Raw genomic sequence first — 24,038 nt, 5'->3', positions numbered from 1 at the left:
CTCTACAAAGAGATAGTAATTATAAGAGATGACATAGAACTAATAAAAAGTAACCAGTCAGAAATGAAGAACATAATATATGAAATGAAGAATAAACTAGAAGAAATCAATAGCAGATTAAATGAGGCAGAGTATGGAATCAGCAATTTGGAAGACAAGGTATCAGGAAAGACCCAATTAGAGCAGAACAAAAAATTGTAAAAAGTGAGGCTAGTGTCATTTATATAGTGCACATATTAAAATTGGAATGCTACAGAGAAAATGAGCATAGCCCCTCTGAAAAGATGACATGCAAAATCTGAAATGTTCCATATTTTTTTATGCCCTGGACATTTTGGCTCAGATGGTTGGAGCATTGTCCCAAAGGGACGATAAACCAAAGGGTTGCGGGTTGAATTCCCAGTTATGGCACATGCCTTGGTTGTGGGTTCAGTCCCCAGTAGGGGTGTATGTAAGAGGCAATTTGTATTTTTCTCTCACATCAATGTTTCTCTCTCTCCCTCAATCTCTCCCTCCACCTCTGTCTCTAAAATCAACAAGCATATCCTTGGGTACAGATTAAAAAATTTTTAAATTTGAAATGAGGATAATTTACAGGACCTCTGGGACAACATCAAGCTTAACAACATTTGCCTCATTGGGGGACCAGAATGAGAAGACAGATCAAAGGATTGAGAATCTATTTGAAGAAATAATGATTGAAAACTTCCTTATACTTGTCAAAGAAAAAGACACACAAGTTCAGGAAGTATAGAGAGTCCCAAACAAGATAAACGCAAATAGGCCTACACCAAGACACTTCATAATTAAAACAGCAAAGGTTAAAGACAGAGGAAATTTAAAGCAGCAAAAGAAAAACAGTTACCTACAAGGAAGCTCCCATAAGACTGTCAGTTGATTTCTCAATAGAAGCATTTCAGGCCAGAAGGGATAGGCACAAAATAGTCGAAGAGATGAAAAGCAAGGACCTATAGCTAAGAATACACTACTCAGCAAGGCTATCATTTGAAACTGAAGGGGAAATAAAGAGCTTCTTGGACAAAAAACAAAAAACAAAACTAAAGGAGTTCTTTGCCACAACACAAGTATTACAAGAAATGTTATATAAACTTCTTGATTAAGAAGAAAAGAAGAGGGGACTTCCGGCAAGATGGAGGAATAGATGGATGCACCGTGCCTCCTCGCACAACCTAGATTAGAACAACAATAATTTACAGATAGAATATCACTCAGAACTGTCAGGATTTATCTGAATGGAAGTTGGACAGCCAAGAAGTTGAAGTAGACCCGTACATCCAGACTGGTAGAAGACGACGAGCCGGGCGGGCGCGGGGCGGGCACGGGTCGGCGGCGCGCGGAGGTCGGGGAAAATTTGGTGCAAACTCGGCGTAATAGTCATCCGGGGTGCAAGAATGCAGCAGTGATCCCTGAGTACGCAAGCTGCGGCTGGCAGACCCTGTGGGGCAGCGATTGTGGACCAGGGCAGAGCTCGCAGCCCAGGATCCCAAGGAAGGGCCTGAGCCCGGAAGAAAGAAACTGTCGCCATTGTCCCCTCCCGCACACACATATAACGTCACAATCTAGCGACCAGGGTGCCCAGCCCCGGTGAACACCTAAGGCTCCTCCCCCCACCATAACAAGAGCGACCAGAGACAGGGAAAGACATAAGACATGTATCCAACAGAACAGATCAGTCCCACAGGACTCATCCTTTTGAGCAACCAAGAAATAGCCAATCTATCAGATGCACAGTTCAAAACAGTGGTGATCAGAAAGCTCACGGAATTGGTTGATTTTGGGCGCAATTTAGATGAAAGGATGCAGGTTACCATAAAAGAGATGCAGGAAGATACGCGGAGGAGAGCCAATAGTGAAAGGAAGGAATCTGAGTCTCAAAACAATACAGTGGACCAGAAGGAAGATAGAATCAACCAAGCAGGAAAGCATGATGAAATAAGAATTCAAAAAATCGAGGAAAAGCTTAAGAGCATCCAGGACACCTTTAAACATTCCAACATCCGAATTATAGGGGTACCAGAACAGGAAGGAGAAAAGCAACAGATGGAGCACGTATTGGAACAAATAATAAAGGAGAACTTCCCCAATCTGGCAAAGGGAACAGTCTTCCAAGAAATCCAAGAAGCTCAGAGAGCCCCAAAGAAGTTGGACCCAAGAAGAAACACACCAAGACACATCATAATTACATTAGCCAAGGTAAAAACGAAGGAGAGAATCCTAGAAGCAGCAAGAGATAAGGGGACAGTAACCTACAAAGGAGTTCCCATCAGACTGTCAGCTGATTTCTCCAAAGAGACCTTACAGGCAAGAAGGGGCTGGAAAGAAATATTCCAAGTCATGAAAGACAAGGACCTACATCCCAGATTGCTGTATCCAGCAAAGCTCTCATTTAGAATGGAAGGGAAGATAAAGTGCTTTTCAGATAAGGTCAAGTTAAAGGAGTTCATCATCACCAAGCCCTTATTTTATGAAATGCTAAAGGGACTTATCTAAGAAAAGAAGATAAAGAAAAGACATGTATAGTAAAAGGACAGCAAACTCACAATTATTAACAACCACACCTAAAGCAAAACCAAAAGAAACTAAGTAAACAACCAGAACAGGAACAGAACCACAGAAATGGAGGGCACATGGAGGGCTAGCAGCAGGGGGGTGGGAGGAGGAGAGGGGGGAAAAGGTATAGAGAATAAGTAGCATAGAATGTAGGTTGATAATAGATAGAGGGAGGGCAAGAATAGTACGGGAAATGTAGAAGCTAAAGAACTCATAAGAATGACACATGGACATGAACTAAAGGGGGGGGGGAACGTGGGGGGGAGAGGGGGTACAGGGTGGAGGGGAGAGAAGGGGGAAATGGGACAACTGTAATAGCATAATCAATAAAATACATTAAAAAAAAGGAGAAAAGAAGAACCGTAATTGTAAGAAATAAAATATGTACAACATGGCAACTAATACACACCTATGTTCTCACCCAAGGACATTTTAATTTGCTTTTAGAGAGAGAGAGAGGAAGGGAGAGAAGAAAGGAGAGAGAGAAACATCAATGCAAGAAAAGAATTGACTGGTTTTCTCTACACACCCAGACTGGGGATCTGCACCAGGACCAGGAATTGTATCTGTCTGGCCAGGGATGAACCCATAACCTAGGTATGTGCCCTGACTGGGAATCAATCCTGACCTGTAACATTTTAGTTATAGGACAATACTCCAACCACTGTGCCACACTGGCCAGGGCTATCAATAATCACTTTAAAGTGAATGGATTACATGCTTCAATCAAAAGACATAAGGTAGCTAAATGGAAAATAAAACAAGACCCATATATATGTTGTTTACAAGATACCCACTTCAGAATGAAAGACATGCTGACTGAAAGTAATGGGTTGAAAAAAATTTTATGTAAATCAAAATGAAAAAAAAAAAAAGCTGGGGTAACAATACTTATATCAGGCAAAATATAACAATGGCTATAATAAGAGACAATGAAGGAAATTACATAATGACAAAGGGAGCAATCCAACAATAGGGTATAGAAAACATTTATACACCCAATGCAGGAGTACCTATAAAAACAAATGTTGCTAAATGTAAAGGGAGAGGTTGACAATAATAAGCTCATAGTAGGTGTTTAAACACCTCATTGACATCAATGATGTTACAGACAGAAATTTAACAAGGAAACAGGAGCCTTAAATGACACACTAGACCAGATGGATTAATCAATATTTTGACAGTATTTCACCTCAAAGCAGCAGAAAACACATTCTTTTCAAGTGTGCATGGAATATTTTCCAGGATAGGCCATATGTTAGGACACAAAACAAGTGTCAGTAAATTTAAGAAGATTAAAATCATATCAACCACCTTCTCCGAACATAATGGTATGAAACTAAAATATCACAAAAACACTAACAAACACACAAAGACATGGAGACTAAATAACATATTACTAAACAATAAATGGGTTAACGTATGATGAGATGAAGAAAGAAATAAAAAGATACCTTGAAACCAATTAAAATAATAACACAGCAACCAAAAATCAATGGGACACAGCAAAAACAGTCCTAAGAGGGAAATTCATAGCAACATAGGCTGACTTAAAGAAAGAAAAGAAAACTCAAATAAACAATCTAGCTGCCACCTAAACAAACTAGAAGAACAACAGCAAACAAAGCCCAAAGGGAGCAGAAAGAAGGAAATAATAAATATCAGGGCAGAAGTAAATAAAATAGAGTCTGAAAAATAACACAAAAGATCAATGAACTCAAGAACTGGTTCTTTGAAGAGATAAACAAGACTGATAAATCTTTAATCAGACTTATCAAGAAGAAAAGAAAGAGGACCCAAATAAATAAAATCAGAAATGAAAGAGAAGAAGTAACAACTGACACCAAAGAAATACAAAGGATTATAAGAAAATATTACAAACAACAATATGCCAACAAATTGGGCAATGTGGAAGAAGTGGATAAATCTCTAGAAATATACAGTTTTCCAAAATTGAATCAAGGAGAAACAGAAAATCTGAACAGTCTGATTACAACTAACAAAATTGAAGCAGTAATAATAATAAAAAAACTCCCAACAAACAAAATTTCTGCACTAGATTATTTGATAGGTAAATTTTATCAAATATTCAAAAAAGAACTAATACCTACCCTTCTCAAACTATTCCAAAAACTTCAAGAGTAGGGACGACTCTCAAGCTCATTTTACAAGACTAGTATTACTCTAATGCCAAAACCAGATAAAGCCAGTACAAAGAAAAAAATTATAGGCCAATATCCCTGATGAACACAGATGCTAAAATCCTCAACAAAATATTAGCAAACCAAATCCAGAAATACATGAAAAAGATCATACACCATGATCAAGTGGGACTCAGTCTAGGGATACAAGGTTGGCAACAATGTTTACAAATGAATTATCATGATATACCACATAAACAAAATAAAGGATAAAAAATCATATCATCAGGGAAGGGGTCAAAAAATCATATCATCACATCAATAGATGCAAATAAAACATTTGACAAAATTCAGCACCCATTTATGATAAAAACTCTCAGTAAAGAGGGAATAGAGGGAACATAGCTCAGCACAAAAAGGACATATATGCCAAATCAACAACTAACATTATACTCAGCAGGTAAAAATGAAGAGCATTACCCTTAAGATCAGGAACAAGACAAGATATCCACTCAACTCATTCAACATAGTATTGGAAGTCCTAGCCATAAAAATTAGAGAAGAAGAAATAAAAGGCATCCAAATTGGAAAGAAAGAAGTAAAAACTGGTCTCATTTATATTTGCAGATGACATGACACTGTTTATAGAGAACCCTAAAGATTCCACCAAAAACTACAGAATTGATAAATGAATTCAATAAAGTAGCAGGATACAAAATAAATATTAAAAAATTTATTGCATTTTTATACACCAATAATGAACAGTCAGAAAGAGAAAGTAAGAAAATAATCCCACTTACAATTGACTCAAAAAAATATCTAGGTATAAATTTAACCAAGGAGGTAAAAGATTGGTACTTGGTAAATTATAAGACACTGAGGAAAGAAATTGGAGAAGATAGAAATAAATGGAAGCATATACTGTGTTCATGGATAAGAAATATTAACACCATTAAAATGCCTATACAACCCAAAGCAATCTATATATTCATCTCAATTCCCTTCATAATACCAAAGGTTGCTGTCACAAAACTAGAACAAATAATGCAAAAACTTATATGGAACCACAGAAGATCTTAGATAGCCACAACAACTTTGATAAAAAGGAAACACAGTTGGAAGTATCATGCTACATGATATCAAACTATACGACAGTGCTATAGTAATCAAAACAGCATGTTACTGGTAAAAAACAGGCACATTGATGAATGGAACAAAAGAGAGCCCAGAAATGGACCCCCAGCTATATTGTCAGTTAATATTTGACAAAAGAGGCAAGAACATACAATGGGGTAAAAACAGTGTAGCCAATAAATGCTATTGAGGAAATTAGACAGATACATAAAAAAAAAAAGAAATTAGACCACCTTCACACACTGCATACAAGAATAAATTCAAAATGGATTAAAGACTTAAATGCAAGATTCAAAACCAGAAAACTCCTAGAAGAAAACATAGATTGTAAAATTCCTGACATTTCTGTTAATGACATATTTTTTTTTCCTGCTGTATCTCCTTCACCAAGGGAAACAACAGAAAAAAATAAACAAATGGGACTATCGGTACATCAAACTGAAGTTTTTGTACAGCAAAGGAAATCATCAACAAAACAAAAAGATAGGTCACTGAATGGGAGAACATATTCACCAATGATACATCTGATAAGGCATTAATATCCAAAATTTATAAAGAACTTATACAACTCAAATCCAAAAAAAACTCAAACAATCCAATTAAAAAATAGCCAGAGGATCTGAATAAGCACTTCTCCAAAGAAGATGTACAGAGGGCCAATAGATATATGAAAAGAAGCTTAAAGTGACTAATCATCAGAGAAATGCAAATTAAAACCACAATAAGATATCACCTCACACCTGTCAGAATGGCTATCATCAATAAATCAACAAACCAGTGTTGGAGAGGATGTGGAGAAAAGGAACCCTTGTATACTGTTGGTGGGAATGTAGATCAGTACATCCACTATGAAAACAGTATGGAGGTTCCTCAAAAATTTCAAAATGGAATTGCATTATGACCTAGTGATTTCACTTCTGAGTATAGAGTTGAAGAAGCCCAAAACACTGATTCAAAAGAATATATGCATCCCTATGTTCACTGCTGCATTATTCACCATGACCACAGTATGGAAGCAACCCAAGTACCCATTAATAAATGAGTTGATAAAATGCTGTGGAACATACATACAATAGAATGTTACTTGGCCATAAACAAAATGAAAATCTTACCATTTTCCAACAGTATGGATGGACCTAGTGGGTATTATGCTAAGTGAAATAAGTCAGTCAGAGAAAGACAAATATCATATGATTTTACCTATGTGTGGACCAAAGAATAAAATAAACAGACATATAGATGTAGAGAACACACTGATGGTTGCCAGAGGGGAGGAGGTTGGGGGACTGGGTGAAAAAGGTGAAGGGATTAAGAAGTACAGATTGGTAGTTACACAATAGTCATAGAGACATTAAGTACAGCATAGGGAATATGGACAATAATATTGTAATAACTAGGTATGGTGCCAGGTGGGAACGGTAAATATCAGGGGGACCATTTTTAAAATATATGATTTCTAACCACTATGTAGTATTCCTGAAAGCAATATAAAATAATATTCAATGTAGCTGCAATGAAAACATTTTTAAAAAATAAGAAATCCCAGTCTGAGGATGCCAAAGATTCTCTCTCATTCCCATTTGAGTGTGGCTGGGATAAGGGTAAGGAGAATTTTCCTCCCTTTTTCATGATGGCTCATTCATTATTCAGTGACAGAGTCAAAGCTTGGGCACTGTCTTGGATTGAATAGTGTGGCCCCCAAATTCATGTACACTTGGAACATGGAGTGTGATCTTCCTTGGAAATAAGGTCTTTCTAGATGTATACAATTTACAATCAGGTTATGCTAGATTAGGGTTGGGTATAAATCCAAAACGGTTGATATCTTTTAAGAAGAGGGGTCTTTGGACTGGACACATGAAAGATGGCCATGTGGAGACAGAGGTAAAGACTGGAATTATGCTGTCACAGGACAAGGAATGTCAATGATTACCAGCAACTACAAGAAGCTAGGAGAGAGGCATGGAACAGTTTCTCCAAGTCCCTAAAAGGAACCAACCTTGCTTATTCTTTTTTAAAAAATATATTTTATTAATTATGCCATTACAGTTGTTCCATTTCCCCCCTTTATTCCCCTTCACTCTGCATAGCCCCTCCCACCCACATTTCCCCCCTTTAGTTTATGTCCATGGGCCATACATATAAGTTCTTTGGCTTCTACATTTCCTACACTATTCTTAACCCCCTCCGTCTATATTGTACCTACCATTTATGTTACTTATTCTCTGTACCTTTTCCCCCTCTCTCCCCTTCCCCCACTGATAACTCTCCATGTGATCTCCATCTCTGTGATTCTGATCCTGTTCTAGTTGTTTGCTTAGTTTGTTTTAGGTGTGGTTGTTAATAACTGTGAGTTTGTTGTCATTTTACTGTTCATAGTTTTTAATCTTCTTTTTCTTAGATAAGTCCCTTTAACATTTCATATAATAAGAGTTTGGTGATGATGAACTCCTTTAACTTGACCTTATCTGGGAAGCACTTTATCTGCCCTTCCATTCTAAATGATAGCTTTGCTGGATAGAGCTATCTTGGATGTAGGTCCTTGCCTTTCATGACTTGGAATATTTCTTTCCAGCCCTTTCTTGCCTGCAAGGTTTCTTTTTAGAAATCAGCTAACAGTCTTATGGGCACGCCTTTGTAGATAACTGTCTGCTTTCCTCTTGCTGCTTTTAAGATTCTCTCCTTCCCTTTAATCTTGGCTAATGTGATTATGATGTACCTTGGTGTGTTCCTCCTTGGGTCCAACTTCTTTGGGACTCTCTGAACTTCCTGGACTTCCTGGAAATCTATTTCCTTTGCCAATTGGGGAAGTTCTTCATTATTTGTTCAAATAAGTTTTCAATTTCTTGCTCTTCCTCTTCTCCTTCTGGCACCCCTATGATTCAGATGTTGGAATGTTTTAAGATGGCCTGGAAGTTCCTAAGCCTCTCCTCATTTTTTTTTTAACTGTTTCTTCATTTTGTTTTGGTTGAATGTTTCTTTCTTCCTTCTGGTCCACACCATTGATTTGAGCCACAGTTTCCTTCCCATCACTGTTGGTTCCCTGTACATTTTCCTTTATTTCACTTAGCGTAGCCTTCATTTTTTCATCTAATTTGCAACCATATTCAACCAATTCTGTGAGCATCCTGAATACCAGTGTTTTGAACTGTGCACCTGATAGGCTGGCTATCTCTTCGTCCCTTAGTTGTATTTTTTTCTGGTGCGTTGATCTGTTTTTTCATTTGGGCCATTTTTTTTTTTTGTCTTGGCATGCCTGTTACATAGTAAGAGGGGGAGCCTTAGGTGTTCACCAGTGTGGGGCAACTCACATTGCTGCTTTGTGGTGCTGTATGTGGCGGAGGGGTCTGAGAGGGAACAATGCCACTTGCTTGGCTCTCTGCTGGTTTTCAGTCACATCCCCTGCTACCCACAAGCAAATTGGGCTCTTCTGGGGCTGATTCCTGGGTGGGTGGGCTTGCATATGTTCTAGGACCCTGTGGTTCTCTTAAATGAACTCTTCTGTGAGGCTGGGAGTTTCTCCTGCTGCTGCCTCAACCCCCACTGGTGTTTTCAATCGGGGGTTTGAGGCTTTATTTCCCTACACTGAAACTCTAAGTCCCAAGGTCTTTCTTGCTCCCTGATTTATCTGCAACCAGTCTGAAATCCACCGCTTCTCCAGGTTGGCCAGCTGCTGCTTTGCTGGGAGTTCTCTGCCTGGCTGCCCGTCTCTGCCCCTCCTACTGGTCTGGATTAATGTTTCTTCTTTAACTCCTTGGTTGTTGGAGTTCCATACAGTTTGATTTTCTGTCAGTTCTGGTTGTTTTTTGTTTTAAAATTTGTTGTTGTCCTTCTTTTGGTTGTGCATGGAGGCACGGTGTGTCTACCTATGCCTCCATCTTGGCTGGCTCAACCTTGCTTATTCTTTTTAAACATTTAAAAAAGATTTTTAAATTGTTATTCTATTATAGTTATCCCAATTTTTCCCCCTTTTCTCTCCTCTTCCCAGCCCAGTCCCTACTCCCACAGTCAATCCCCATACTGTTGTCCATGTCCATGGATCATTCATACATGTTCTCTGACTAGTCCGTTCCTCTTCTTCCACCATTATCCCTCTCTCCCCTCCCCTCTGGTTGCTGTAAGTCTGTTCCATGTTTCCATGCCTCTGGTTCTAATTTTGCTCATTAGTTTATTTTTGTTCATTAGGTTCCTCTAATAAGTGAGATCAGATGATATTTGTCTTTTAGTGACTGGTTTATTTCACTTAGCATAAAATTCTCTAGTTCCATCCATGCTGTCAGACAAGTTAGGAGTTCCTTCTTTCTTTCTGCTGTGTAGTATTCCATGGTGTAAATGTGTCACTTTTTTTTTATCCACTCATTTGCTGATTGGCACTTAAGCTGTTTCCAGCACTTGGCCATTGTAAATAGTGCTGCTATGACCATAGAGGTGCATAGGTTCTTTTGAATTGGTGATTTGGGATTCTTAGGGTATATTCCCAGCATTGAAATTTCTGGGTCAAAAGGCAGTTCCATTTTTAGTTTTCTGAGGAAATTCTATACTGTTTTCTACAGTGGCTACACCAGTCTGCATTCCTACCAGGGTTTCCCTTTCTCCACATCCTAGGAAGCACTTGTTGTTTGTTGATTTATTAATGATGTCCATTCTGACCAATGTGAGGTAGTATCTCATTGTGGTTTTAATTTGCATCTCTCTGATAGCTAGTGATGTTGAGCATCTTTTCATATGTCTATGGGCCCTCTGTGTGTCCTCTTTGGAAAAGTGTCTATTCAAGTCCTTTGTCCATTTTTTAATTGGATTGCTTGTCTCCCTGGTGTTGAGTCACAAGTTCTTTGTATATTTTGGAGACCAAACCCTTGTCTGATGTATCATTGGCAAATATGTTCTCTCATATGGTTGCTTCCGTTTTATTCTGATGATGGTTTCTTTAGCCATGCAGAAGCTTTTTAATTTGATGGAGTCCCATTTGTTTATTTTTTCCTTTCTTTCCCTTGCTCTAGGAGATATATTGGCAAAAATATTGTTACATGGGATATCTGAAATTTTACTCCCTGTGTTTTCCTCTAGGAATTTTATGGTGTAAAAACTTATACTTAAATCTTTTATGCATTTTGAGTTTATTCTGTTGTATGGTGTAAATTGGTGGTCTAGTTTCTTTTCTTTTTTTTTTTTTTTGCATGTATCAGTCCAGTTCTTCCAATATCATTTATTGAAGAGGCTATTTTTTACTCCATTGTATGCTCATGCCCCCTTTTTCAAATATTAATTGATAAGAGAGACATGGGTTTATTTCTGGGCTCTCTATTCTGTTCCATTGGTCTATGTGTCTTTTCTTATGCCAGTACCACACTGTTTTGATTAGTGGCCTTGAGTATAGTTTGATATCAGGTATTGTGATCCCTCCTACTTTGTTATTCTTTCTCAAGATTGCTGAGGCTATTCAGGGTCTTTTTGGTTCCATATACATTTTTGAAATATTTGTTCTAAATCTGTGAAATATGCTGTTGGTATTGTAATAGGAATTGCATTGAATCTGTAGATTATTTTGGGTAGTATGGACATTTTAATGATGTTATTTTTTCCAATCTTTGAACATGGTACATGCTTCCATTTATTTGTATCTTCCTTAATTTCTTTATTTGGTGTTCTATAGTTTTCTGAGTACAAGTCTTTTACCTCCTTAAGTTTATTACCTGGTTAAGTTTATTCCTAGGTACTTTATTTTTCTTATTGCTATAGTAAATGGGATTTTTCCTAGTTCATGTTTTTGATATTTCTTTGTTGGTGTACAAAAATGCCCTCGATTTCTGAATATTGACTTTATATCCTGGCATTTTATCAAATTCACTTCTTAGATCAAGTAGTTTTTTGGTGGAGGCTATAGGGTTTTCTTTGTACACTATCATGTCATCTGTGAATAATGATGGTTTGACTTCCTCCTTTCCAATTTGGATGCCTTTATTTCTTTTTCTTGCCTGATCCCTGTGGCTAGAACTTCCAGTGCTCTGTTGAATAAAAGTGGTGAAAGCAGAGAGCCTTGTCTTGTTCCTGATCTTAAGGGGAAAGCTTTTAGTTTTTGCCCCTTGAGTATTATGATGGCTGTAGGTTTCTCATATGTAGCCTTTATTATGTTGAGCTATGCTCCCTCTATTCCCACTGTGCTGAATATTTTTTATCATAAATGATAAAAGCATTTTATCAAATGCTTTTTTCAGCATCTATTAATATGACCATGTGATTTTTATCCTTCATTTTGTTTATGTTGTGTCTTACTTTTTGATGCGGACCCCAGCTCATGGGGTCCATGACATTGTGGATGGGGGAGAGACATTCACACGGAGTACTGTGGAGGAAAAGGGACAGCATGGCTTTTCTCTCAAGGCGAGCAAAAGCTGTGGCCCTTGCCATGACCAGCCTTTATTGGGTTTCTCGCACATTACATGATAGTCCTCATTTACTATGCACAGGTTTGCTTTAGGTGGCTACCTTTTACAGAAAACAAAGGAGTCGATGCTGCTAAACACATCACAGAAGGAGGGTACTTGCAAATGAAAAGGGAAAAGTAGTTGAACCTGTTACACTCATCCTTGGAAGGTTTAGCATGGATTTTAGGAAGTTACTTTGCAGTAAATGTCCTCAGTTCAGGGTGAGGGAGTTTTTTAGCAAGAGCAAGACTCAAAGTGGCCTACGCACATTGCAGACCTGATTCCCCATAGGAGAACCTATCCATGGGAATGGGCCTTGTGCATCTCCAAGTGGGAGCTGGGCCCATGCCATGCAGAATGGTCTCCTACAACTTTTATTGCTTTGCGAGTATTGTACCATCCTTGCATCCCTGGGATGAATCCCACTTCATCATGGTGTATGATCTTTTTAGTGTATTGCTGGATCTGGGTTGCCAATATTTCATTGAGGATATTAGCATCTGTGTTCATCAGAGATATTGGCCTGATGAACAGGTCAATATTTCTTTCTTTGTTATGTCTTTACCTGGTTTTGGAATGAGAATATTGGCCTCATAAAAAGAGCTTGGGAGTCTTCCTTCTCCTTGAAATTTTTGGCATTTGAGAAGGATGGGAGTTAGTTCTTCTTTAAATCTTTAGTAAAATTTGCCTCTGAAGCCATTCAGTTTAGGGCTTTTGTGTGCCGGGAGTTGATTACTATTTAAATTTTACTAGCTATAATGTGTCCATTTAGGTTTTCTGCTTCCTCTTAATTCAGCTTTGGGAGATTATATGTTTCTAAAAATTTGTGCAATTCACTCAGGTTGTCCAATTTTTTTGGCGTATAGTTGTTCATAGTAAATTCTTACAATCCTTTGTATTTCTGTGGTATCAGTTGTAACTTCTCTTTCATTTCTGATTTTATTTATTTGGGTTCTCCCCTCTTCCCACTTTTGATGAGTCTTATTAAGGGTTTGTCAATTTTGCTTACCTATTCAAAGAACCAGCTCCTGGATTCATTGATTGAATTGTTTTTTGTTTGTTTGTTTGTTTGTTTAGTATCCATGTGATTTAGTTCTGCTCTGATTTTGATTATAAACCTTGCCTATTCTTGATTTCAGACTCCTGGCCTCCAGAACTGTGATAGAATATATTTGGTGGTTTTAAACCAACCAGTCTGTGTCAATATTTTGTAAAAGCTCTAGGAAACTGACAGTCATCAAGCTGTTCCTATACCCTTTCAGAAGAAGATGGGCATTCCTCCCTTAGTCTGGCCTTCATTCTCATCCCAGTAGGGAGAGGTCTAATTCTCCATCCCATTACGTCCCATACTTCTTCCTCAGGTTTCCTGATATTGACTGTAATGAAGAGACCAGAATCTGTTTTCCCAATGGCCTTGGAGCTTAGGCCATTCTTATTCAAAGGAGATTTGTTCTCAGACTTTTAATCACTGCTTAAGTAGTCTGAATATGCCTCCCAGAACAGTAACAGGACTTTACATGGCCGTTAATACTCTGTAATCTGATGGCCCGAGAACTGCTGCTGGTTGAGTGCAAAGAGAGAGCAAAGGTAAGGAAGATCTATTACACACAGGGACAATGATCATCTCAATGGCAGTGGCAACTATACATTGTATTTCATGAGTGCTGTGACTCTTCCATGAACTGAGAAATGGGAACTAATAACTAATATGAACAATTATGAAGGAACAGAAAGCAGTAAAGTTTTAAACATATACAAAGTAGAGTTTACCACAAAGGTGGAATGTCTCACTGAGATCATTGATCTGATTAATGGCACTATCCATTCTTGGGAGTCCAGTCATTGGCCTCTATTGTCTTAGAGACCTGGTATTAACACTATGTAAATTATCCTCCTAAAGTCTCAATTCTCTTATGTGTAAAATGGAGATAATACATACTTTTCTTATAGCATGGTTGTAAGGAGCATATCAGCTTACTCATACACAATACCTACAATTCAGTAAAAGTTACCTCTCATTATCACTCCACTTACTTGCCAAAAAACCATACCCAAACCATCATTTATTCCTTCTTCAATTCCTTTGTTCTTACTCTCACTGCTTTTCTTTTCTGCATTTGATTACGCTCCTCACATCATATATCAAAGTTATTTTATTATAATAAGGTTAGGAATCTCTTAGCATTTTAATCACCTTTTCCTCATGTGGACTCAATCTTACTTTCCTCACTCACTCTTTGAAAAAGGTATTTACCACTTTCTGTGTGACACTACCTGTATTTGGATCTTGTCCTCTAAGAGTTCAGTATTGTAGCCCTAATATTTCCTATAGCTTCACCATTTCTTTTTCCACAGCTTCCCCCCGCAATATAGAAAAAGCTCCTTTCTCCTATTAGAAAAAAAGCAAAACTCTAAACCTCTCTTATTTTTAAAGCATATTTTATTGATTATGCTATTACAGTTGTCCACTTTTTTCCTCCCCTTTACTCCCCTCTGTCCTGCACCCCCCTCCCACCAGCATTCCCCCATCTTAGTTCATGTCTATGAGTTGTATATACAAGTCTTTTGGCTTCTCCATCTCCTATACTAGTCTTAACCACCCCTGTCTTTTTTGAACCTACCATTTATGCTTCTTATTTCCTGTATCTTTTCCCTTAACCTCTCCTCTCCCCATTCCCCTCCCCGCTGATAAACCTCCATGTGATCTCCATTTCTGTGAATTCATTCCTGTTCTAGTTGTTTGCTTAGTTCATTTTTTTGTTTTAGGTTCAGTTGTTGATGGTTGTGAGTTTGTTGTCATTTGTTTTGATCATCTTCTTTTTCTTAGATAAATCCCTTTAACATTTCATATAACAAGGGCTTGGTGATGATGAACTCCTTTAATTTGACCTTATCTGGGAAGCACTTTATCTGCCCTTCCATTTTAAATGATAGCTTTGCTGGATAGAGCAATCTCGGATGTAGATCCTTACCTTTCATGACTGAATACTTCTTTCCAGTCCATTCTTGCCTGCAAGGTTTCTTCTGAGAAATCAGCTGATAGTCTTATGGGAACTCCTTTGTAGGTAAATGTCTCCTTTTCTTTTGCTGCTTTTAAGATTCTCTCCTTCTCTTTAATCTTGGGTAATGTGATTATGATGTGCCTTGGTGTGTGCTTTCTTGAGTTCAACTTCTTTGGGACTCTCTAAGTTTCCCAGACCTCCTGAAAGTATATTTCCTTTGCCAGACTGGGGATGTTCACCTTCATTATTTTTTCAAATAAGTTTTCAATTTCTTGCTATTCCTCTTCTCTTGCTGGTACCCCTATGATTCAGATTTTGAAATGGTTAAAGTTGTCCCAGAGGCTCCTAAGGCTCTCCTTATTTTTTTTTTTAATTCTTGTTTCTTCATTCTGTTCCAGTTGAATGTTTCTTTCTTCCTTTTGCTCCAAATCATTGATTTGAGTCCTGGTTTCCTTCTCTTTATTGTTAGTTCCATGTGTATTTTTCTTTACTTCACTTTGCATAGCCTTCACTTTTTCCTCTGTTTTGTGACCACATGCAACTGTTTCTGTGAGCATCCTGATTACCAGTGTTTTGAACTCTGCATCTGATAGGTTAGCTATTTCTTCATCACTGAGTTCTATTTTTGGAATTTTAATCTGTTCTTTCATTGGGGCCATATTTCTTTATTTTTACACAGGTATTTGTTGTAAGGGGTGGAGACCTCAGTATTTGCCAGGGCAGAACAACCCACAGCTTTGCATTGTGGAGCTGTATGAGGGGTGGGGTCAGAGAGGGAACAATGTCACTCTTGCTTGGCTCTCATCCTCATTCAGTCAATTTCCCTGATTACCACAAACAAAATGGACACTTCTGGTGCTGATTCCTGGTGGGTGGGTTTGTGTACATTCTAGAACCCTGTGGGTCTCTTCAATGAACTCTCTTGTGAGGCTGGGAGTTTCTCCCGCTGCTGCAACCCACACAAGTTTTTACAGTCAGAGGTTTTGAGGCTTTCTTTTCCCATTCTGGAACCCTGGGTTACAAGGTGTGTATTGGTCCCTAGTTGTTCCTCCCAGTTTATCTGCATGCAAATGTGGGACTGCCCAGTTCTCCAGCCACTGCTTTGCTATGTGTCCTCTCTGCCCCAGGTACCCATTTCTGCCTCTCCCACCAGTCTGGGTGAATGTTTCTTCTTTAACTCCTTGGTTGTCACTTCCATACAGTTTGATATTATGGCAGTTCTGGTTATTTTTTGTTTTTAAATTTGTTGTTGTCCTTGTTTTGGTTGTGTGAGAAGGCAAAGCTTATCTACCTATGCCTCCATCTTGGCCAGAAGTCTAAACCTCTCTTGATTATGACAGCTACAACCCTATCTTTCTCTTTCTTTTCTTAGGCAAGCTGCTATGTTTTTTATTTAAATTTTATTTGTTTACCTTTTAAAAAGACAACATTTAATGAATCAAAATTCAAAAAGGTATACAGTATGAGTTCTCCCTCCTACCCTGATTTGCAAACACTATTTCTCTTCTCTGAGCAAACAGTTTCTTGTGCTGTTTTTAGAGATAAGTATATGCATATACAAGCAAATACGTATTTTTCCTTTCTATAAAAATGTTAGCAGCCCTGGCTGGCGTAGCTCAGTGGATTGAGTGCGGGCTGTGAACCAAAGCATCGCAGGTTTGATTCCCAGTCAGGGCACATGCCTGGGTTTCAGGCCACAGCCCCCAGCAACCGCACATTGTTTCTCTCTCTCTCTCTCTCTTTCTCCCTCCCTAAAAATAAATTTTAAAAAATGTTAGCATATTCTTTTGATTCTTGCTTTTTTTTTTTCTCTTAAAAATATATCTTGGTCCTGGCCAGTGTGGCTCAGTTGGTTGGAACAACCTCCAATGGGGAAATATTGTAGGTTCCATTTCTGGTCAGGGCATAGACCTAGGCTGCGGGTTTGATCCCCAGGCTGGGCACAGCCAATTGCTGGTCTGGGGGCTTGGACCTCTGGGCATGCATGGCAGGCAACTGACTGATGTTTCTCTCTCTCTCTTCTTACCTCTCTAAAAGCAATGAAAAACAATGTCCTCAATTGAGGATAATATGTATATCTTGGAAGTCTTTTCACATCAGCACTTAAACAATTTCCTCATTGAAAAGCAAATGCCAAGATGGGATTAGACATGAAGATTTATTGGAGGAAATGTCTGTGAGGGAGAAAATGGAGGGAGCTGGAGGAGCCATCAGATCATGGTGCTGATCTGACCTCTCTAAAGGAGAGAAGACAGGGAGGAGGGTTGGGTAGGTAATGACTCAGGCTGCAACTTAGTTCTAAGAAAGTTTCAGGTCACCTTGAGCTTGAGGAGTCCTTAAGCCAAAGTCACCTATCAGAGGAACCCTACACTTGGCAGGAATGGATTTGCCTTAATATCCTGCCATGCTGAATCACAGGCTGGGAGCAGCCCATGTGGAGTGTGGCCTCATTGCAAATACAGTGATAGATCCAGAGCTTAGCAGCTGGAGCCTCCCTGAAGGAAGGATGCCTGAGAATCATATTTTACAGGCTTCATATTATTTGTATGGCTGAATAATAACTCATTCATGGATGTGCCATAATATATGTATTGAGTCCCCCTGCAATGAACTTTTCTGTTGTTTCCAGTCCTTTCCTATTAGAAACAATGCTCAGTGAATAACCTTTAATTATATCATCTTGCACATGTGGGGAATATTACACATTGGGCTTCTGAGGAAGCAAATCCTGAGATAGAGATTAACATGTAGTCACTTTATTACAGTGTTAATAAACTGAGATCAATACCTCTGAAGGGGAAAGGAAGAAAGCAGAATGGGGGGGATTGAGAAGGTGGTCTGCAATGCATACTCGGTGATGGTCTCAGTCAACCCCACAGGGAATTCTGAAGATAGGTTGACCCATTAGACTTTTCCTGAAGTGAGACCTTTATATCCCTGCATTAAGCAGTCACTGAATCTAGGACAGCGACTTTCAACCAGTGTGCTGCAAGAGTTTTTAAAACAAGCAAAACCTATTTAGTTAGGGGGCAATGACCTCTTTTCCCTTAGATTGTCAAATAAAAAATGACAACAACCAACACAACATTAGCTGTCTGGTATGAATGAACCAAAATTATACCTATTTTTGGTCAGATTGGCAAAAAATATATTTTTTTGGTGTGCTGCAGAATTTTAGTAATTAGTTTATGTAATTAGTAATTAGTAATTTGTTTATTAGATTATTAGATAATTTATTAGATTTTAGTAATTAGTTTATTAGATTATCATCTTCACCAGGAGATGATAAAGGTTGAAAATTGCTGCCATAGGAAATGGCATCACCTAGGTGAAGTGGCTCTTCAGCCAAAGCAGTTCCTGAAGGGGCCTGACAGGTTGAGGTTGTCTGTAGCAACACTCCCAGCAGCTTGCGGGTATACATCCTTCAGTCCTGAAAGGGGTTCTGGGAGGCAACATTGCAGCTTCCACCACCAGGAATATAATTGTAGGATAGTACTATGTAATTTTGATAGATGTTGCTAAGATCAAAATGTAATATGTACATTGGTGCATGTTTTTCAAATATATACTTCCATGAGCAATGTAGGAGAGTGTCTGTTTCCCATATCTCTGATAACACAGGGTGTGGTCAAATTAATAAAAAATGTAAACTTTTAATAATCTATATTTGATCTTTCACTAATATATTTGTCTACTTTCCAAGTACATATTCCAAGTACATATTCATTAAGACCTGGCTCTACAATGTACTGGTTGTTTCAGTTTGTTACAAGGTAAAATAGGAATAATACAGCAGATTTTACAGGGATATTTTGAGGATATAAAGAATGCAAAGCTTCTATTTAAAAATACCAACCAACCAAAAAATAATCTCTACACCCCACCATTATAAACTGATGATTTACAAATCTATACATTTAGGCTGTATTTTCTATTATTAGGTAAAAATATTCACCTGCTTAATTGTTGTTTCTCTTAATGCTCTACAGGCATTTCAATTTCAACATTTCCCAAGCAAACTCATCATCTTTCATTCAAAAATTGCTCCTATTCCTTTGTTTCCTATTTTATGTTAAAGTAAAAAATGCTTGACATCATCTTGGATTACTCTCTTCCCCTTAATCCCCCATATTTTATTAATCACCTGATCTTGCTGAATTTGATTCATAAATAATTCTGGTATCTGCCTTTTTTTCATAATCAGCACTGCCACTCCATGTTTCAGATTCTAGTATTTTACAAGCATTAATGCAATAGCTTTTCTACTGTTCTTACCTTCCTCCAATCTATCCCTGACACTGTTGTCAGAAGGATTTTTTGAATACACAACACTTACTACTCCTTAGCTCAAAAGTCTTCAGTGGCTTCCTGTTGCCTACAGAATGATGAAATCTAAAACTTCTGCTTGATATCTTTCTATCTACCTATCTTCATAATTTGATCTCTGGTTGTCTGTCCAGTCTCTTCTTAGCCATCCCCCTCCCTTGCCTTAATCTACAATGTTCAAGCCGGTTGTATTTCTCAGTATATATCCTGTTCTTTCATGGTATACATACACGCCAGTTAGGCCTGAAATGATTCTTTGCTCCCTAGTTCCCAACTTGGCCTCCAAATAGGTTCTTTACATTTTGGCTCAAACCTACATTCTTTGTGAAGCCTACCCAGAGTCCTGAAGTAGTCCTACTACATCTATCGTTGTCATTGTACCCTCAGCTTATTTTTGTTGGCATGTTTACTTCTTCAATAGGTTTTAGTTCCTTGACAGAAAAAGATAAATTTTCATCTCGTATCTCCAGCATTTATCATAGTGCCTGGAAATAAGAGAAACTGAGATATTTGTTGATTTACTTCAAGAACCGAGGAAGTTTCACAGGGAACCTACTGTTGTGGTGGATAAACCATCCTTCTCCCCCCCCCCCCCCCGCCCCCCGCCACACACACACACACAGTTGTCCAGGTCTTTTTACAGAAGCTAGCAAGCAGGTCACTGTTTGCTTTCCTTACCACTTCAAGTAGACTCGACCATTCCCTCCTCTGTGTTTTCACTGAATGTAGTATATAAGTCCCATCCTAGCAGCAATCTTGTTTAAGACTATATCCCAAGCACCTGACATGTTATGCACAAGATAATGAAAGGAATCGGTGTTCACCTTGATGAAAGAGCCTTTCTTAAACATTCTAGGAAAACGCCACCACTATGCATACACCGTAGAAAAACTTTACAATCCAAGTCAAGTTTTTTTGTTTTTAAACACTGCATCCTCCAAGCTCTTTAATTGTCCTCAGACAGATGGCCCAAGCTATGGAGACCTCAAATGCTGAGACTATGACTAGAAGGCCAGGAAAAGGATGATTGGCTGCTAGGGCTCAGAAGTTACACGTTCGTCTCAGACCGACGTTAGAACTAGGAAACAGCTGAATGTTCAGTTTTTGAAACGCGGTTTTTGCATCGTCAAGAAAAAAGATTAACCTATCAGAAAGAACTCAGCAAATTCAATTACCAATCAAGAGCGGGAAAGAAGCCAAAGCCTGGGGATACCCACGCACCAACGAGAACGTCATTCTCTAGTCTCCGCCAATGAACGGTTGGACATGGGGCGGGGCAGCAGGCGGACCAATTGCCGCAAAAAACAATCTGCAGTACAACTGTCCTAACCACAGTCCTCGCTTCTCAAACCGTAGCCCTCGCCTCTCAAACCACTGGCACAAACTCTAGAACAAGGCGTTTGTTAAATCATCGCCCGTGGACAGTTATAGTGAAGTCCCTTCCTCATAACTAAAACAAGGGCTTTCTTTTCACCAGCTCCCAGGACTCGCAGAAAGAACTGCAACTTTGCGCTTTCTACCTTCACAGGAACTGGTAGTCCAGCATTACCTGAGGGGGCGGGACGGTCCCAGCGCGCAAGCGTGCATGCTTTGTTAGGGGCGAGGCTGTAGCAACTCAATGCAACCTGGGAGCTGTATTTCTTCTCCTAGTGAAACTAAGGTGCTCCTGGGGCCGCTAGAACTACATTTACCAAGAACCTTCGCGACCTCTGGGCGGGAGGACTGGTTCGTTAATGAGCTCGAGGAAGCCGTGGTGCGGCCCACCAGGTTCCAAAACAAGGAAATGAAGGGGGGAGGCGGGACTGGGGTTGTCTGCGGGATCTGCTGCCGTCCCCGCCGCGGAGGAGAGGAGGAGGAGGTGGAGGAGGTGGCTGCAGCGACCGCCGAGGAGTCCCTTGCTGAAGGCAGACCGCGAGGCAGCGGGCGGCGCGCGCGCGCGTGCCCGACCAGCGGCTGTTGGAGAAGTGGAGCGGCGGTCGCTGGGGGGAGGAGGAGGGACTGAGCGGCGGCCCCCGCGTCCCGGTGCCTCTATGGGGGAAGCAGACAATGGATTATGATTTCAAGGCGAAGCTGGCGGCGGAGCGGGAGCGGGTGGAGGATTTGTTTGAGTACGAAGGGTGCAAAGTGGGACGCGGCACCTACGGGCACGTCTACAAGGCGAGGCGGAAAGATGGGTAAGAGCAGGGGCGGGGGAGTAGGCTTGCTCGGGTCCTCGCCCTGCCCGCCACCGCGCGCGGGATGGGTGGGTCGGAGCCCGGCCGGGCCGTGCCCGGGGGGCGAGGCGGAGGTGGTCGCAGCGCCTCATCCGGGAGCGCCTCGTCCCGGAGCGGACTCTTAGGGACGCGGGTTCTGCCCGTCCCCAGCGCGGCCCCGTCGCGCCCCTGGAACTCTAGCCGCGCACCTTAGTCGGGGGCGTCGGTCCAGTCCCAGAGGAAGCTCTCCGCCTGCATGAAGCTGGCGGCGGGACGCGAGTTGGGACCTTGGTTGGAAGTAGAGTTGTGGGGTCTGTCTCCTGGGGAGACGCGGAGGGCTGGGAGAGCTCCGCGGAGGAGTTGTCCCTCTGGCCCTGGGCTTGTGACGGTCGTTGTGGAACTTCCAATCGGCTGAGCTCCTGCCGGGGGCGGCGGTTTGAAACCTCTCGGAGGAGCCCGTCAGACCGCTGAGCTCTGGCGTCTCAGACAGCCTCACGGGTGTGACCCTCTGGGAACCTCCGCCCTTGGGACCTGTCTGCTCATTTGTCCCTCTGAGCAGTCTCATCCGTCCCTTTCGTGTACCCGGCGATTTCTTGACTCCTCCCCTGATCTCGATTTCTCACAATCTGAGTTCCACGTCTTCCTTCGAATATAGGACCGCCTGAGAGATTAACATTTTGCCCACAGAATGTAAGAGTTCGTCTAGTTCTCTGGTAACTCATTTTCCTCAACATTGAGTATTCTTAAGTCCTCCACTCCATTCTCCGCCTAATGACTGTGTGCTGGGGTTTATCGAGCGCTTAGTTTATCCAGAACGGAATGCGGAATGATACAGATCTGGGCCCGAACCTTTGTTTTCCTGGTTGTTCAGGGAGAACCCGAGGAACCCCTAAGGAGGCCTATTAGGAAGCCCTTACCGATTGTTCTGCTAGGAGAAGGCTAGCTGAATAATATATTGAGAACACCGCTCCGTGGTCCCGGAGGGTTTACAGGCTTGCACTGCAGGACAGGTGGAATCAGCTCCCTGCCTGCGAGGGGTAGGTTTAAGCCAATCGTCTCATCGTTGCCCATCCTGGCAGGAATTCCCCTCCCCCAGAGAGAGGGCTCCTAGGAACATGTACCTATCCCCCTTAGACTTTAAAGCTGGTCAAACTATATAGCAAATCGTTTTTAGGATCTTAGCCGAACCTTTGTGAGTAAACAATGTCAGTCACAATGACATTAGTAAGTTTGAAGTTCTGCTTATCGTTCTGAGCATCCTGTTGTAATTGATATGGTTGACTTACAAACTCCGGGACCAAAGTAGGTACTGTGTATGTGTGCTGATTTCATACAGGAAATTAAAAAGCACACTTTATAAGTTGCTTTATCGTAAAACGTGAAAATTACAAGATACAATTGTGAATACAATTTTCTTTTGTTGTAGCTGAGCGAGTCCCATAGTATTCACTTCTTATTAAACCTTTTAGAAATTCTTTTAGTTAATTGTCAAGTGTTCTTGAATGAATATTTTGGAATGTGAGGTACTGTGATTAAGTTGTGACAATATTTTGTTTTCGGATTATCCACTCGTTATACTGGTGTTCCTGTGCTCTTAATCATCTAAATTTGGGGAAAGCACATCTAATTTTCTTAATTGGACATTGGCTCTACAAAACAAATCAGATATGCTGTTTTTTTCATACTCTTCGTGCTAACTTTGTACTCATGCTAATATACGTACCTGATCTGGAATTTGAATGTATTTTGATTTTTTTTGTAAAATAGGCAACTTTTGAGAAAAGTTAAAAATTCTGCTCCTGAATTGTATTTGAATAGCATGGGCTGCAACGAAAACCAGATAATTTAATCCCTACTTCTATTCTTTTAAAATATTTTCCCCTGTAATAAAGGTTCTGATCCGAATACACTTCCTTCTTGAGTGAAATTTGTTTGACTAGAATTAAGAAAAATTCTCTAGTTAAGTTTGTGTGTATTCAAAATATTATGCTTTAAAGAAAACTTTTAGGATCTGAAAGCATTAGTTTTCAATCACTATATTACACGATAAATCAAAGTAAAGGTTTTTTTTTAAAAATTTTGCACCAAGGGTCTAGTTGAGATTTAAGACTAAACACCTACATCTCTTGTGACTTGTAGCAGGATTAGTTTGATGTTCATTGATAACAGCAATTTGAAAGAAAAAAATGTTTAGAGATGGTTCTAAACTGTTACACTGATTTGCATAATAAAGGATTTTACACTCTG

At 39.9% G+C, this 24,038-nt stretch overlaps 1 protein-coding gene and 1 non-coding gene across 4 annotated transcripts in view; both read left to right on the top strand.

Annotated features, from left to right (window-relative positions):
- The first annotated feature begins 216 nt into the window (after window positions 1-216).
- LOC123822277 lies at window positions 217-318 on the top strand. The gene has a single exon (XR_006786252.1). It is a non-coding gene; the product is annotated as a U6 spliceosomal RNA (small nuclear RNA).
- A 21,079-nt stretch (window positions 319-21,397) lies between these two features.
- The window catches only part of CDK19 (cyclin dependent kinase 19), a 142,731-nt gene continuing 140,090 nt past the window's right edge, over window positions 21,398-24,038 (top strand). Inside the window, exon 1 of one of the 3 annotated variants that reach the window (XM_045843005.1) lies at window positions 21,398-21,773. In XM_045843005.1, coding sequence (XP_045698961.1) covers window positions 21,646-21,773 — 128 coding nt within the window. In that variant the 5' untranslated portion in view covers window positions 21,398-21,645. The remainder of the gene's footprint in view (window positions 21,774-24,038) is intronic. The other 2 variants (XM_045843007.1, XM_045843008.1) reach the window with 2 other exon arrangements.

The sequence above is a fragment of the Phyllostomus hastatus genome, unplaced genomic scaffold, assembly GCF_019186645.2.
Source record: "Phyllostomus hastatus isolate PE091 unplaced genomic scaffold, TTU_PhHast_1.1 phas_contig_40, whole genome shotgun sequence".
NCBI classification, from domain to species: domain Eukaryota; kingdom Metazoa; phylum Chordata; class Mammalia; order Chiroptera; family Phyllostomidae; genus Phyllostomus; species Phyllostomus hastatus.
The sequence above is the reverse complement of the archived record's forward strand: the minus strand, read 5'-3'. Positions and strand labels throughout refer to the sequence as shown.